We start from the raw sequence: 17,865 nt of genomic DNA, 5'->3' as shown, positions 1-17,865 counted from the left end.
GCTCAGATGAACTCTTGGTAAGGACTTGCAGTAGACTTGTAGCCTGAATATTATAGTTCTAGACTTTACAATTTAGTTAGCTTTTTAGTCTTGATTACAAAGTTTGCCAACATATCACTATCATTCTGGTAATCCTCCTCCTGGAAGGGCCCTTTTACCGCCACACTTTACTGAACAGCTACAAACAGCAGTGTCTGCGGCCTTTAGTGCTTTACTTTGCCCAGCTAAGCGCAAGCGAAAGGCAAATACTTATTTTCTTTCCTAGGGGTCATCTACTAATTTATTGGACTTATCTGATATCAGGCTATCCGATGATGAGGACGCCTCTGATACTTCAGAGGATGCTCTTTCTGGGTCGGAATCTGCTGCCTCTCTGCCTCCAGCTTCGGAGGAACCAGACTTTAGATTTAGGATTGAACACTTACACTTTCTATTATAGGAAGTTTTGGCTACTGTAAAGGTTCCGTAAACCAAAATTACCTGGGGAACCTTGTATTCCTAAATTAGATAAGGTCTACAAGGACAGGGTTGTACCACAGACTTTCCCGGTTCCCGTAAAGATGGCAAACATTATTGAGAATGAATGGGAAAGACTTGGTTCTTCCTTTTCCCCTTCTCCTTCCTTTAAGAAATTATTCCCGGTTCCGGACTCTCAATTAGAGTTGTAGGGTTCCGTCCCTAAGGTGGATGCAATATCTCCACGCTTGCTAAACGCACTACTATCCCACTTGAGGATAGTTCCTTGTTCAAAGAGCCCATGGATAAGAATCTAGAAACTCTGTTAAGAAAAATGTTTCAGCACACAGGATATTTATTTCAACCGGCAGCGGCGGTGGCTGGAGCCGCCACCTATTGGTGTGACTCTTTATCTGAATTGATTGATGTGGAAGGTCCCCTTGACATGATCCAGGAAAGAATTAAGGCCTCGAGAGTGGCTAATTCTTTTATTTGTGACTAGTCCTAAAGCCCGTGTACATGGGCCAATTTTTTAAGTACTGCGGTTCCAACCCTTGCTCTCTCTCTCTCCCCCCTATTTTGCGCTCTCTCTCCCCCCTCTTTTGCTCTCTCTCTCCTCTTGTGCTCTCGCTCTCCCCCCTCTTTTGCTCTCTTCCCCCTCTTTTGCTCTATCCCCCTCTTTTGCTCTCTCTCCCCTCTTTTGCTCGCTCTCTCAATCTCTTTCCCCCCTCTCTTTTGCTCTCTCTCTCTCGCCCTCTTTTGCTCTCTCTCCCCTATTTTGCTCTCTTTCTCCCCTCTTTTGCTCTCTCTCTCCCCTCTTTTGCTCTCTCTCCCCCCTCTTTTGCTCTCTTTCCCCTATTTTGCTCTCTCTCTCCCCTATTTTGCTCTCTCTCTCCCCTCTTTTACTCTCTCTCCCCTCTCTTTTTCTCTCTCTCTCCCACCTCTTTTGTGCTCTCTCTCTCTCCCCCCTCTCTTTTTCTCTCTCTCCCCCTCTCTTTTGCGCGGTAAGGCCAAAAAAGTGTGCAGTGACCCTAAGCCTGCAAGACTCGTAATACCAGCGGTAGTGAAAAAGCAGCATTAGGACCTGTTAACGCTGCTTTTTTAGCATACCGCAAAACTCGTAATCTAGCCGAATGTTAGGTTTTCTTCCTAAGGTCGTATCAGACCGCAACATCAATTAAGAGATTGTGGTTCCTTCCTTGTGTTATCTGCTTTACTTATGAGACAGCGGGACATAAACCTCCTCAGAGGATTACGGCTCATTCAACTAGAGCAGTGGCTTCCTTTGGGCCTTTAAGAACGAGGCCTCTATGGATCATATTTGTAAGGCGGCTACCAGGTCTTCCTTACATACTTTTTCTAAATTTTACAAAGTTTGATGTTTTTGTTCAGCTGAAGCAGCTTTCAGGAGAAAGATTTTGCAGGCTGTGGTGCCCTCAGATTAGGGTCCGCCTCTCTTTTTGTTCCTCCCGTTATCATTCAGTGTCCTAGAGCATGGGTATAAGTTTCCCAACAGTAATGAATGATGCAGTGGACTCTCCTTATATTAAGAATGAAAACATAAATTATGCTTACTAGATAATTTAATTTGCTTCTGTATAAGGAGAGTCCAAGGCCCCCGCCTGTGTTCTATGATGGGCGGCCCTCTAAATTATATTTTTTCTTCTGGCACCGTTTATACCCTGATATTTCTCCTACTGTTCCTTGTTCCCTGGGCATAATAACTGGGAGATGGGGGAAGTGGGAGAGATATTTAAGCCTTTGACTGGGGTATCTTTGCCTCCTCCTGGTGGCCAGGTTCAGTATTTCCCAACAGTAAGGAATGATGCCGTGGACTCCCCTTATACAGAAGGAAATTAAATTATCTGGTAAGCATAATTTATGTTTTTAAAGATCTTATAGATTTGGACCAAACTGGATAAATTAAGAACTTCATCAATAAATATACGGAAATTATTTATAGTTACAGACTTTTTTTTACCTGTATGAATCAAAACAAAATATTAATTCTAATAAATATTTAGCAATAATTTAATTGGATGCAGCAAAGGCATTAAATCTTGTTACGGGGGATCATATATTTATCTCCCTTGAAAAATGTGGTTCAACAGGAAATTGTGTCAGTTTAATTAAGGCTTTATATAATGAACGGATAAAGTGTGCTTATAAATGTTTGCAAACGTTATCTTGTAAATGATACCATACACAGAGAGTCCCCTTGACACAAACAGATAAGAGAATATGATCTGTTACCGGTACCTCCACTCCTTTAGATCACCCCGATGACAGACAGCTTGTTCTGTCTGATTTGAGCTCGCATTCTATTGGCTGATCGGAACAGCCAATAGAATGCAAGCTCAATCTGATTGGCTGATTGGATCAGCCAATCGGATTGAACTTGATTCTGATTGGCTGATTCCATCAGCCAATCAGAATATTCCTACCTTAATTCCGATTGGCTGATAGAATCCTATCAGCCAATCGGAATTCGAGGGATGCCATCTTGGATGACGTCCCTTAAAGGAACCGTCATTCGGCTAGTAGGCGTCGGGAGAAGAGGATGTTCCGTGTCGGAGGTCTGCAAGATGGATCCGGAAGAAAGAAGATTGAAGATGCCGTTGATAGAAGACTTCATCCAGATCATGGACCTCTTCAGCTCCCGCTTGGATGAAGACTTCATCCGGATCATGGACCTCTTCAGCTCCCGCTTGGATGAAGACTTCAGCCGGATCATGGACCTCTTCAGCCCCCCGCTTGGGCTTGGATCAGGACATCGGAGGAGCTCTTCAGGACGGATCGGTGAACCTGGCAGGGTGAAGATAAGGTAGGAAGATCTTCAAGGGCTTAGTGTTAGGTTTATTTAAGGGGGGTTTGGGTTAGATTAGGGGTATGTGGGTGGTGGGTTGTAATGTTGGGGGGGGGTATTGTATGTTTTTTTTTTACAGGCAAAAGAGCTGAACTTCTTGGGGCATGCCCCGCAAAGGGCCCTGCTCAGGGCTGGTAAGGTAAAAGAGCTTTGAACTTTAGTAATTTAGAATAGGGTAGGGCATTTTTTATTTTGGGGGTCTTTGTTGTTTTATTAGGGGGCTTAGAGTAGGTGTAATTAGTTTAAAATTGTTGTAATATTTTTCTTATGTTTGTAAATATTTTTTTATTTTTTGTAACTTAGTTCTTTTTTATTTTTTGTACTTTAGTTAGTTTATTTCATTGTAGTTATTTGTAGGAATTGTATTTAATTTATTTATTGATAGTGTAGTGTTAGGTTAAATGTAGGTAATTGTAGGTAGTTTATTTAATTAATTTATTGATAGTGTAGTGTTAGGTTTAATTGTAACTTAGGTTAGGATTTATTTTACAGGTAATTTTGTAATTATTTTAACTATTTTAGCTATTAAATAGTTCTTAACTATTTAATAGCTATTGTTCCTGGTTAAAATAAATACAAAGTTACCTGTAAAATAAATATAAATCCTAAAATAGCTACAATGTAATTATAATTTATATTGTAGCTATATTAGGGTTTATTTTACAGGTAAGTATTTATCTTTAAATAGGAATAATTTATTTAATAAGAGTTAATTAATTTCGTTAGATGTAAATTATATTTAACTTAGGGGGGTGTTAGTGTTAGGGTTAGACTTAGCTTTAGGGGTTAATACATTTATTAGAATAGCGGTGAGCTCCAGTCGGCAGATTAGGGGTTAATAATTGAAGTTAGGTGTCGGCGATGTTAGGGAGGGCAGATTAGGGGTTAATACTATTTATTATAGGGTTAGTGAGGCGGATTAGGGGTTAATAACTTTATTATAGTAGCGCTCAGGTCCGGTCGGCAGATTAGGGGTTAATAAGTGTAGGCAGGTGGAGGCGACGTTGTGGGGGGCAGATTAGGGGTTAATAAATATAATATAGGGGTCGGCGATGTTAGGGCAGCAGATTAGGGGTACATAGGGATAATGTAAGTAGCGGCGGTTTACGGAGCGGCAGATTAGAGGTTAATAATAATATGCAGGGGTCAGCGATAGCGGGGGCGGCAGATTAGGGGTTAATAAGTGTAAGGTTAGGGGTGTTTAGACTCGGGGTACATGTTAGGGTGTTAGTTGCAGACGTAGGAAGTGTTTCCGCATAGCAAACAATGGGGCTGCGTTAGGAGCTGAACGCAGCTTTTTTGCAGGTGTTAGGTTTTTTTTCAGCACAAACAGCCCCATTGTTTCCTATGGGAGAATTGTGCACGAGCACGTTTTTGAGGCTGGCCGCTTGCGTAAGCAACTCTGGTATTGAGAGTTGAAGCTGCGTTAAAAATGCTCTACGCTCCTTTTTTGTAGCCTAACGCAGCCTTTATGTGGACTCTCAATACCAGAGTTATTTTTATGGTGCGGCCAGAAAAAAGCCGGCGTTAGTTTTTCGGGTCGTTACCGACAAAACTCCAAATCTAGCCGTTAGCTGTCTAAACGTAATTCTACCAAAGCTAAGTGTGTTTGTTGTAAACAAGCTGATCTTATTTCTTCAGCTCAATTATGTGGCATTTGTTATGACAAATTATTACATGATGATAATGTTTCTAAGAGTACAAATACATCTACTCCTTCTCAGTCTAATTTACCTGATATTCCTGCAGATATGAAAATTGTTATTGCTGCAGCCATAGAGAAGGCTATGACTGCTATTCCGCCTTCAAATAAACGTAAAAGGTCTTTCCAAACTTGTCATAGATCTAATACATTTTGTACTGACTGACAGCATACTGAAATATCCTCTACTGATGAGGGTTCCTTTGACTCAGAGGATCCTGCATCAGAGACAGAAATTGACAAATCTTTTTTATTTAAAATTGAACATATTCGTTCTCTATTAAAGGAAGTATTGTTTACTTTGGGTATTGAGGAGTCTAGTCCTCCTGATAGCAAAGCTAATAATCGTTTGAAGGGACAGTCTAGTCCAAAATAAACTTTCATGATAGAGAATGTAACTTTAAACAATTTTCCAATTTACTTTTATCACCAATTTTGCTTTGTTCTTTTTGTATTCTTAGTTGAAAGCTAAACCTAGGAGGTTCATATGCTAATTTCTAAGCCCTTGAAGTCCGCCTCTTCTCTCAGGGCATTTTGACAGTTTTTCACCACTAAAGGGTGTTAGTTCATGTATGTCATATAGATAACACTGTGCTCATGCACGTAAAGTTCCAGTGACCCATGTTTTGATTGGCTAAAATGGATGTCTGTCAAAAGAACTGAAATAACGGGGAAGTTTGCAGAGGCTTAGATACAGGATAATCACTGAGGTAAAAAGTGTTTTTATAGAACTGTGTTGGTTATGCAAAACTAGGGCATGGGTAATAAAGGGATTATCTATCTTTTTAAACAATAAAAATTCTGGTGTAGACTGTCCCTTTAAATTTTGTATTTAAGACTTCTGAGGTTACTCCTGGAGTTTTTCCTACTCCAGAGTCTATATCCAATATGATTGCTAAAGAATGGTCTAAACTTGGTACCTCTTTTAACCCTTCTTCTAGGTTTAAGAAGTTGTATCTTTTACCTGTGGCTAGTCTAGAGTTTTGGGAAAAGGTCCCTAAGGTTGATGGGGCTATTTGCACTCTTGCCAAATGTACTACTATTCCTATGGAAGATAGTACTTATTTAAAGGATCCTTTAGATAGGAAGCTTGAATCTTTCCTTAGAAGAGTATATTTAGATACTGGCTATATTCTTATACCAGCTATTTCTATGGCTGATGTTACTGATGGTTGGACAGTTTAGCGCAGCAGTTATCAGATCCTGAACTATCTAGCATTGTTCTTTTACTCCAACATGCAAATCATTTAATTTGTGATGCTATATTTGATGTCATTAAGATTAATGTCAAATCTTTGTCTTTAGCTATTCTAACTAGAAGAGCGTTATGGCTTAAATCTTGGAATGCTGACATGGTGTCTAAATCTAGATTATTATCTCTATCTTTTCAGGGTAATAATTTGTATGGTTCTCAATTGGATTCTATTATCTCCACAATCACTGGGGGTAAGGGTTATTTCTGCCCCAAGACAAGAAATCTAAGGGTAAATTTAAAGCTCCCAATAGTTTTTGTTCCATTCATCACAATAGAGAACAGAAAACCTCTCCTTCCCCTAAGGCCTCTGGCTGTAATTGGAGACTATCTCCGAATTGTAATAAATCCTAGCCTTATAAGAAACCAAAGCCAGCTCCTAAGACTGCATGAAGGTGCGGCCCTCAAACCAGTTCTTCTGGTGGGGGACAGACTAAATTTATTTCAATACATTTGGACACATTCTGTCCAAAATCAGTGGATTCAGAATATTGTTTCTCAAGAGTATTAAATAGGTTTCAGAATTAGACCTCCTATGGGAAAATTCTTTCTTGCTCATGTTCCAACAAACCCTGTGAAGGCTCAGGTTTTTCTGAAGTGTGTTTCAGACCTAGAGCTTTCAGGGGTGATTGTACCAGTTCCTCAGCAGGAACAGAGATTGGGTTTCTATTCAAATCTATTCATTGTCCCAAAGAAGGAGGATTCTTTCAGACCAATCCTGGATCTGAAAACGTTAAATCGTTTTGTAAAAGTCCCAACTTTCAAGATGGTGACTATAAGGACTATTCTGCCTTTTGTTCAGCATGGGCATAATATGTCCACAATAAACTTAGAGGACGCTTAACTTCACGTTCCAAATAATCCAGACCACTACTTTTCTGAGATTCTCTTTTCTAGACAAGCATTACCAATTTGTCGCTCTTCCATTTGGCCTAGCAACAGCACCAAAAATTTTCTTGAAGGTTCTCGGTGCCCTTCTATATGTAATCAGAGAGCAGGGTATTGCAGTGTTTCCTTATTTGAACGATATCTTGGTACTAGCTCAATCTTTTCATTTAGCAGAATCTCACACAAAACAACTAATGTTGTTTCTTCAAAGACATGGTTGGAGGATCAATTTTCCAAAGAGTTTCTTGAATCCTCAGACAAAGGTCACCTTCTTAGGTTTCCAGATAGATTCAGTGTCCATGACTCTTTCTTTAACAGACAAGAGACAAATTAAATTGGTCTTAGCTTATCTAAACCTTCAGTCTTTATCATTCCCTTCAGTGGCTATGTGCATGGAAGTTTTAGGTCTCATGATTGCAGCATTGGACGCAATCCCCTTAGCTAGTTTTCAAATGAGACCTCTACAGCTTTGCATGTTGCACCAGTGGTGCAGGGATTATAATCAGATATCACAGTTGATATACTTAAATCCCAACACTCAACTCTCTCTGACTTGGTGGTTAAACCATTACCTTATTGTTCAAGGGGCCTCTTTTGTTTGTCTTTCCTGGATTATGATCACAACAGATGCAAGTCTTAACGGTTGTGGAGTTGTCTGGGGGTTTGGAATCCTCAAGAGACAATGTTACCAATCAATATTTTGAACTTTGTGCTATTTTCAGAGATCTTCAGGCTTGGCCTCTATTGAAGAGAGAACTTTACATTCGTTTTGAAACAGACAATATCACAACAGTGGCATATGTCAATCATAAAGGGAGGATTCACAGTCCTTTAGCAATGAAAGATGTTTCTCTGATACTTTCTTGGGCGGAATCCAACTCTTGTCAAATCTCTGAGATTCATATCCCAGGTGTAGACAATTGGGAAGCGATTATCTCAGCCATGATTCTCTACATCCGGGGGAGTGGTCTCTCCAACCAGATGTGTTTTTTTTCAGCTTGTACAGATGTGTGGTCTTCCAGAAATAGATCTGATGGCCTCTCATCTGAACAAGAAACTTCCCAGATACCTTTCCAGGTCCAGGGATCCTCAGGCATAAATGATGGTTGTTCTAACAAGTCCCTGGTTTTACCAACCTGCTTAAATTTTTCCGCCTCTGGTTCTTCTTTCAAAGATGATCTCCAAGATCATAATGGAACAATTTTATGTGTTTCTGCTAGCACCAGCATGGCCTCACAGGTTTTGGTATGCGGACCTTTTCCGAATGTCTAGTTGTCAGCCTTGGTTCACTTCCTCTAAGATCAGACCTTCTGTCTCAAGGCCCAGTTTTTCACCAGGATCTTAAATCTCTACATTTGAAGGCATGGGAATTGAACGCTTAGTTCTTAGTCATAGAGGTTTCTCTGACTCAGTAATTAACACTATGATACAGGCTCATAAGTCTGTTTCAAAGAAGATTTATCATAGGGTTTGGAAAACCTATATTTCATGGTGTTCCACTCATGATTATTCTTGGCATTCTTTTAGAATTCCTAGGATTCTACAGTTTCTTCATGATGGTTTGGATAAATGTTTGTCTGCAAATACTTTGAAAGGACAAATCTCTGCTCTTTCTGTCTTATTTCATAGAAAGATTACTAAGCTTCCTGATATTCACTGTTTTGTTCAGGCTTTGATTCGTATTAAACCTGTTATTAAATCCATTTCTCCTCCTTGGAGTCTCAATTTGGTTTTAAAGATTTTACAGGCTCCTCCTTTTGAGACTATGCATTCTTGGAAAGTGTTATTTCTTTTGGCTATCTTTTCTGCTAGAAGAGTTTCTTAATTGTCTGCTCTCTCTTGTGAGTCTTCTTATCTGATTTTTCATCCATATAAAGCTGTTTTGCGGACTTCGTTAAAATTTTTACCTAACGTTGTGAATTCTAATAGGGAAATTATTGTTCCTTCCTTGTGTCCTAATCCTTACACTACTCTTGAAAGTTCTTTACATTCTTTGGATGTGGTAAGAGCTTTGAAATATTATGTTGAGGCTACTAAAGATTTCAGAAATACTTCTAAACTATTTGTTATTTTTTCTGGTTCCAGAAAAGGTCAGAGAGCCTCTGCAATTTCCTTGGCATCTTGGTTGAAGCTTTTGATTCACAAAGCTTATTTGGATGCGGGGCAGTCTCCGCCTCAGTGAATTACAGCTCATTCTACTAGATCAGTCGCCACATCTTGGGCCTTCGAGAATTAAGCTTCAGTTAATCAAATTTACAAAGCAGCAACTTGGTCTTCTTTGCATACATTTACTAAATGTTACCATTTTGAAAAGCAGCCTTTGGTAGAAAGGTTCTTCAGGCAGCTGTCTCAGTTTGATTCTAGTGCCTATGATTTGAGTTTTTTGAATTTTTTAAAGAAAACTTAATTATTTTTTGGATTTAATTTCTCAGCGGAAATAGCTGTTTTTATTTTATCCCTCCCTTTCTAGTGACTCCACATCTTGGGTATTATATCCCATACGTCACTAGCTCATGGACTCTTGCCACCTATATGAAAGGAAACATAATTTATGTAAGAACTTACCTGATAAATTCATTTCTTCCATGGTGGCAAGACTCATATAAATCCATCCCCCAGCAGCAACCCTGCCCCATGACCCAGTCTGCCCCTGCCTCCAGGGCCGGCTCAAGATATCGTGCTGCCTGGGTCCGAGAATGCAATGACACCCCACAATAGTAACATTACTGAATAGAATATAAACCTACTAGCTTTATCGCTGACCTTACTAAGCCTGCCTATCTTAATGTAACCAATGCTTATGCACAATTGTGCAATAAGGGGGAAGGAAGTTAGGAAAGAGATGCACTTGTCCACCTTGAATGTCAGTCCTGACCGGTTCTGTGTCTTTGTGCATGATGAGGTTATGCTGCTGGGAGCCTGTGACTTCCCCCACAGATACAGAGGACAGGAGTGGTCTCGGTCTGACAGTGACTGACTCAATTACTGAGGTGCTGCCCCTTGTCAAGTGCTGCCTGGGTCCATTGGACCCACTTGGTCCCATGGTTGAGCCGACCCTGGCTGCCTCTCAGCAGCAATGAGAACCAAGTAGCAAAACAGCTACTACAGGCTGCTTAGCCGCTTTGCTCTGCCTTTATTACAAATTCTCTGTACAGGCTGTAGTTCTGTGTCTTGCCTCCAGTACTTCATATTTGCCTCAGAGTGGCTGCATTACTAGATGAGTCACCTCTTTAATTTCTCCTGTATGTTACACACGCAGTCTGCTGCTGCACTGCTTAATGTGCCTCAGTGCCAGTGGCATCACTAGGGGCTGCGGGGGGTGTGGACCGCACCCGGGTGACACCCTCCAGGGGGTGACACCACCAAAATTTTTTTTTTATTTTTTTGTAGAGATGCATAGATTTTTTTTATTAGAGGGGCCAGCAGTTGTGAACCTTAGTGGGACTGGGGAAGTTGTAGACAGACTTAATTTTTTTACCCCTTGAGCCCGCATTCCCACATATTTCCACAAATAGTTTTCCTGGCTGCTTTTGCTTGTTGGTACTTTGCTCCTCCCCTGCTAAACCTAGGAGGTTTATATGCTAATTTCTAAGCCCTTGAAGGCAGCCTCTTCTCTCAGGGCATTTTGACAGGTTTTTCACCACTAGAGGGTGTTAGTTCATGTGTGTCATATAGATAACACTTTGCTCACGCACGTGGAGTTCAGATGAGCCAGCTCTGATTGGCTAAAATGGATGTCTGTCAAAAGAACTGAAATAAGGGGGCAGTTTGCAGAGGCTTAGATACAAGGTAATGACAGAGGTAAAAAGTATATTTATATAACTGTGTTGGCTATGCAAAACTGGGGAATGGGTAATAAAGGAATTATCTTTTTAAACAATAAAAATTCTGGTGTAGACTGTCCCTTTAGGTACGCTGCTGAAGGCTCGCGGGAAATCAAATGTATACGGCCCCGTGATAAATCGGCCCCCATATGTCTGTGATGACATTTCAGGCACTTCCATTAAAGTCTTAGGAGAGATGCCCACTAGGCCACCAAGGATCAGCTTTGTAATGGTGACCCTCTTTGTGATAACCACGGATCGTCTTATAAAGGCCTATGAAGTCCTATAAAGTAAAGGCCCCAATGCACATGATGATGAGAACAGGTTGTAATGCACATGAGAGATGTTAAACTGCCATTTCTCCTGGTAATTAGAAAATCCACAAATTTCAGACGTAAATAACAAGATACAGAGGTAAAATAATCACAACCACTCCGGCATTTGGCGTGAGCGGTTTTAAACAAATGCACATAAGAACTTTCAAGTATTATTTATTTATTTATAAAATATTTTACCAGGAAGGATACATTGAGATTTCTCTTCATTTTCAAGTATGTCCTGGGTCCAAAAAACATTGCATTGATACAATAGGGTACAATAAAATACAAAAACAATAATAATACACAATAGATGCAAAAATTTTACATAGAACAGGTAAGAAATATATAATCAACCATGACAGGCACATTCTGTTTTGAGATATGTAGAGAGGGATATCTTAAAGGATATTAGGCTTGGGGAAGGTTTGAAAGTGTGCGGGAGGTCATTCCATAATTGTGGTGCTCTGTAGGAAAAGGAGGATTGAGCTGCTTTCTTTTTGTATTGAAGCAAGCTAAACAATGTGCTGGTACTGGATCGGAGGTTATAGGAGCTGGGAATAGCCGGGGAGAGCATTCTGCTCAGGTAGGGTGGGAGCTTTCCAGAAAGGCACTTAAACACAAGGCAGGAAAGATGGATGGTGCGTCTGGATTCAAACGTCCTCATAAAGGGTAGTGCAGTGAATAGTCTTCTTAGTTAAAGGGACATGAAACCCAGATATTTTTTTCATGATTTAGGTAGAACATCCAATTTTAAACAAGTTTTCTGTTTACTTCTATTATCAAATTTCCTTAATTCTCTTGGTATCATTTGTTGTAGGAGCAGCAATACACTACTGGTTTCTAACTGAAGACATGGGTGAGCCACTGACAATCGTTATATATATGCAGCCACCAATCAGCAGCTAGAACCTAGATTCTTTGCTGCTCCTGAGCTTTCCTAGATGAATCTTTTAGCAAAGGATAACAAGAGAAGGAAGCAAATTAAATAATAGAAGGAAATTGGAAAGTTGTTTAAAAGTGTATGCTCTGTTTAAGTCATGAATCATTTCTAATGATGAATTTTCTGTCCCTTTAAAAGGACCGCCCAACGCCTAGGGGCATGTCATGGGCAAATCAAAGAAAACAAATATTCCCACTGAGGTATAGGTGTTGACATTAAATAGCGGTGGATATAGGATATCTTGATAGGAAACTATTAAAATTTTCAGCCCCAGTTTCTCCGAGCCCTATCTCCTCTCCCAATTTGTTTTTGGCCTAGGTGAAAGCCTCGCGGAGCTCCAAGTATATAGAAAACTCTTTAACCGAATAAACTCAAAATTAACGTGAATAGATGGATGAAATGTCACCTGAAACTAATGAAACAAAATAATGGTATTATAGTGAAACTCTAAAAAACATTTTAATATTTCAACCTTACTATGTTGTACACTATTATGGTATTATTATTATTTTTATTTACCTCATATCTTTGAGCACTTATAACTTTTGTGTGAAATTTTTTTTTTTTTAAATATTAGATCGTGTTATTATAAGTGGAATTATATTATATGTTTTGTCAAACTTTTTTGTTTCATGAAACAATTAACCACAGCTCTGAGTACGGGCTAACCTGACGAGTGTTAATTTGAATTGCGCTCAAGCGATCTTGTTTATATTCAACGTGTAATAGGAAAATCAGATATTGTTTGCGTGCAAATGTTTGCGCTCCACTTGTAATCTGGCCCTCTGTTGGCAATAGTCCAATAACCTGCATTAAACGTCTCAACTTCCTTCTTTTACTTCTTTATCACTTCAGATGACTAATATCAAAGGAAAAGGAAACTAGTTCTCTAACTGCAAACTGGCAAACCGGAGGAACATCAATTTTACTGTTTGTCCACAATACACTTAAAAAAGCATATTGCATACAGGGAAATCATACAAGCTATTTTCCAGGTACTCAGTATAAATTACAGTGGTTAAAACATTATAAAAAATAATCTACTTAATAAAATGTATCCTTGTTATAGTACACCAGTATAACAGGGGCACCCTCTTAGGATCCTACGCATCAGGGGCCACGCAATGTCAGGAATGAGGATATGTATATATAGACACACACTTTTGAGTCAAATACCTCCAATATCATTTGTATTTATTTTAAATGTGGTTTGAGTAAAAATACTTTAAATTTCAATGTTTTTTCACGTTTAAAAAAAAAATATATATATATATGTATTTTAAAGTAAATATTTATATATACAGTATATCTGTATATTTACATCTATATATCTATCTATATATATATTAATTATATATATATATATATATATATATATATGTATAGATTTATTTAAAAAACAAAACATTTTAAAATAAAAATAAAGTTTTCTTCTATGTGAAGAACATTGTAAAGTAAAGTATTCTTAACAACTTTGGCTTTAGTGCAGTTGGTCTAACGTTGTGTCAGGTTAGCGCAGGAGCGATGACAGATTCTTTTTACAGCGTGCCCAATAGAAGTCTATGGGGAGAAGAATTTAGCACTGTCGTGGTATCCCAAATCCTGAAATTAGCGCGCATCAGTCTTTCACTTGCACGCCATCTTTTTACTTTCAACTTGTAATAAGTGCACTAACCCGGACTCAATACATTTTTGCTTTGATCACTGTTATTTAGTGTGCCACTTGTAATCTGACCCTAAATCAAGATAAGATAGTTGAACTAGATGGACTGTCTTCTTTCAACCTCATCTACTGTTACTATGTAAGTGGTCTATAATAGTTTAACATTGTATATCAGAATTTAAAAAAATGCAACGTCCAATGTACCCCGTGGCTGTTGTGAAGTGTATATTTAGGAAAAACGACAATGAGGCTCAGTTGCGTTTGCAAAAATATATTGCGGTGATATCAAAAGCAAAAGTTAGGTAACAGACAGGCATTAGAATAGCAGGTCAAACGCGTTTCATATTTGCTGTTTTACTTCATCATTGGTCACTGATGAAGTAAAACAGAATATATGAAACGCGTTTGACCTGCTATTCTAATGCCAGTCTGTTACCTAACTTTTGCTTTTGATATCACTGCAATATATTTTTGCAAACGCAACTGAGCCTCATTGTCGTTTTTCCTAAATATACACTTCACAACAGCCACCGGGTGCATTGGACGTTGCATTTTTTTGTTATTTATGGAAGCGGTGGTGGATCGCTTCAAACTTTGCACTGGTACAGCGGTTTGTCCCTGTGGAGCGTCATTGTGACGTCAGGAAGGGGGTTGTGTTGCCTATGTGAAGTTCACACCAGCATATACAGCGTATACAGGGATATGAAAATAGTTCACCTACAATGAAAACCAAAAGTGAAAACTATTCCTTCCTATTACTTTAAAAGTAGAAATAGCTACAACCCCCTCACAAACACCCCCATGCACACTAATCAATCCACACACACATTTTACATTTTTGACCTGAGGCATTAAATTGGATAGCTAGTTCTATAATTTAAAAAAAAAAAGTCTTCTTTAGTAGAAAGGATGACTAAGTTCAAAACTACATCAACTATTAAATAAACATATAACTGTCTCTTGAGAGTTTCTCTACAAAAGCTTCCTAAGGTTTTTAAACATTCTTCAGTAATATTTTTCTAAAAAGAATTCCATAGTTCGCAATATGTTGTTTTTAGAGATATAAATTATCTGTGGTGTGGCTTAGATTGATCTACATAAACTAATTAATATGTAAGTGATTAGTATGGGCATCCACAGAAATGTTTTTCAGGGTTTTGGGGCAAAAAAATAAATTATATCATTGTAGACCAACAAATACATGATTCCATCCTATTTTTAACTCTAATACAAGCATCTAGATGTTTTGTCAGACATTTTTATAGAACTATATGAACTCGAGAGTCATGTGACCCAGCTTTTGAGCTCTCATCTTTATTTTAGTTTGTTTGTGGTAGAGAGGATAGTGCAATTTCCTTAACAACTCCATTTAATTTCTTTAAAGAATGGATTTTAGTGGATAAAATATTCACCATTTTAATCAACAATGTGATATTTATATAATTATGTATTCCCTCATCTTAAAGTATCTCATTTTTGTAATCCTTTATTTTAAGGTTAAATTATCTTCTCTTTAACAATATGAGTCTCATAGAGGCATGGGTCTAATGTTTGCCAAGAAAGATACAGTTTTAGTGCTCTCTTCTAGGGATGGGCGAATGTGTAAATTTTCGAATGTAGAACGAATGTTATTACCGAAATTCGAATTCTAAATCCGAATGTCGATAAGAACGAATATTCTTAAAAATTCGAAAATCAAATGTTATTTACAGTTTTCGAATGTCACTTTCGAATTCGAATGTTTATAATTATATTGAATGTCCACATTATTAACATTCTATTTAACAAATACTATTCAGAAGTTCAATAGTTCATGTGGTAGGGCGGGAATCTAGTAAATTGATACATAATAGATACAAATATATCATTTAGAATGTTTCCATATAGAATATTGCATAATTCGAATATTACATTTAAAGAAAGCATTAGAAATACTATTACAAACATATAAATTTGAATTTTTCGAATTCGAATATAAATTCGAATTTTTTGAATTTGAATATTGCATAATTCGAATATTACATTTAAAGAAAAAGCATTAGAAATACTATTACAATCTAAATTCGAATTTTTCGAATTCGAATACACGTATTGCATAATTCGAATATTACATTTAAAGAAAAAGCATTAGAAATACTATTACAATCTAAATTCGAATTTTTCGAATTCGAATACACGTATTGCATAATTCGAATATTATATTTAAAGAAAAAGCATTAGAAATACTATTACAATCTAAATTCGAATTTTTCGAATTCGAATATTGCATAATTCGAATATTACATTTAAAGAAAAAGCATTAGAAATACTATTACAATCTAAATTCGTATTTTTCGAATTCGAATACACGTATTGCATAATTCGAATATTACATTTAAAGAAAACGCATTAGAAATACTATTACAATCTAAATTCAAATTTTTCGAATTCGAATATTGCATAATTCGAATATTACATTTAAAGAAAAAGCATTAGAAATACTATTACAATCTAAATTCGAATTTTTCGAATTTGAATATTGCATAATTCGAATATTACATTTAAAGAAAAAGTATTAGAAATACTATTACAATCTAAATTCAAATTTTTCAAAAAGAATATTTTCGAATGTAATCGTAAAATTCGAAACCGAACATTCGAAAATCGAATGTTATGTAAACATTTGAAATTCGATTCGAACGAACGAATGTGTTAAAATTCGTGCCGTTTTTCGAATGTTGCGAAACATTCGCCCATCCCTACTCTCTTCCTCTTATGAAGAATCTGGTGTATATTGGGTAATTAAATTGCCATTTTTTCATTGATCATTAAATAATGTAAGACCTCATTTGATAAAGGAAATTCTCCACTTTTAACTAAATGGCCTCACTGGGGTATAGATCTATTTTTGTCTGAGAAGCACCGTTTCAGCACCCTCCCACATTTATTACTCTAAAATTAATAATTGATGGGTTAGAAAATTGCACACAAAAATAACAGTTTAGCCAAACTCTTAATAAAAATTATCTTTATTTTAATGCAACAGGGTCTCACATATAAATGTAAAACTTTTCAATGAGATTTTATCTTAGTCATGTTGGTCATTTTTATTTAAAAGGTTTGGCTGGATTAATATTCCTGTATGCCATGGTGAAGTTCCTGGCAAGCAGAACACACGCCAAACAAGGAAGATGTCTGGGTAATGCAGTGAAAATTACAAATCACATGATAACCAAATGGTAAAGTATATATTTAAATAGATCTGGACGGAATACCAACACTCATTATGTCACAAAACTCCACATTGTATGGCTAGAACTATGGCATAATCCTAGTACATCTTTCTCAGAGCTATTTTTGAAAATATATGAACTTTACCCACAAATAATGTTTGACTGCTCTTATGGGTTATTATTGATCACTGTAAATAACATAAACATTGAATGCCTACAATACAAAGTAGAGTCTTTCACTGAGTTTTCTGTTTCCTTCTGGTTTTACAGCACTTTCTGAGGCAGAATGAGAGCAATTTGGTGGTAACATAGAGAACTATGAGAAGACAGGCCAGTAGGAAGGCTATGACATCCAAGCAGTGGTACTGGTACCATGTTAGTTCATGGGATGCCGGTCTTAAGTGCTTAGCTCCTTTATGACGCATGACATACTCTATCCAGAAAACTGCTCGGTCTAGAGGCTTGATCGGCTGGTCATGGTGAATGTGGGATAACCTCATGGCATTCTCTTTATAGCTAAAAGTTAAAAGGTAAATACAAGTAAACATGATGTATTTTAAGAGACAGCTTTTTTTCATTACATAGTAAAATCAGAAAGCAATATGTTTTCCATTGGGACGAAATTAAGCATTTAATAGCAAATTTTACCAAGTAGTTTGTTCGCTCACCTTTTTTTTGTACCAGTAAATTGTGACTGCAAATCCCAGCTTAGATTAACAAAATAGTGAATATAGGTGATTTG

At 37.5% G+C, this 17,865-nt stretch overlaps 1 protein-coding gene across 5 annotated transcripts in view; it reads right to left on the bottom strand.

Annotated features, from left to right (window-relative positions):
- Window positions 1–16,901: 16,901 nt before the first annotated feature.
- LOC128649793 (UDP-glucuronosyltransferase 2A1) overlaps window positions 16,902–17,865 on the bottom strand; it is a 165,748-nt gene continuing 164,784 nt past the window's right edge. For all 5 annotated transcript variants that reach the window (XM_053703257.1, XM_053703256.1, XM_053703255.1 and 2 more), the window contains one exon: window positions 16,902–17,639. In XM_053703257.1, coding sequence (XP_053559232.1) covers window positions 17,360–17,639 — 280 coding nt within the window. In that variant the 3' untranslated portion in view covers window positions 16,902–17,359. The remainder of the gene's footprint in view (window positions 17,640–17,865) is intronic.

The sequence above is a fragment of the Bombina bombina genome, chromosome 2, assembly GCF_027579735.1.
Source record: "Bombina bombina isolate aBomBom1 chromosome 2, aBomBom1.pri, whole genome shotgun sequence".
Classification (NCBI taxonomy): Eukaryota; Metazoa; Chordata; class Amphibia; order Anura; family Bombinatoridae; genus Bombina; species Bombina bombina.
The sequence above is the reverse complement of the archived record's forward strand: the minus strand, read 5'-3'. Positions and strand labels throughout refer to the sequence as shown.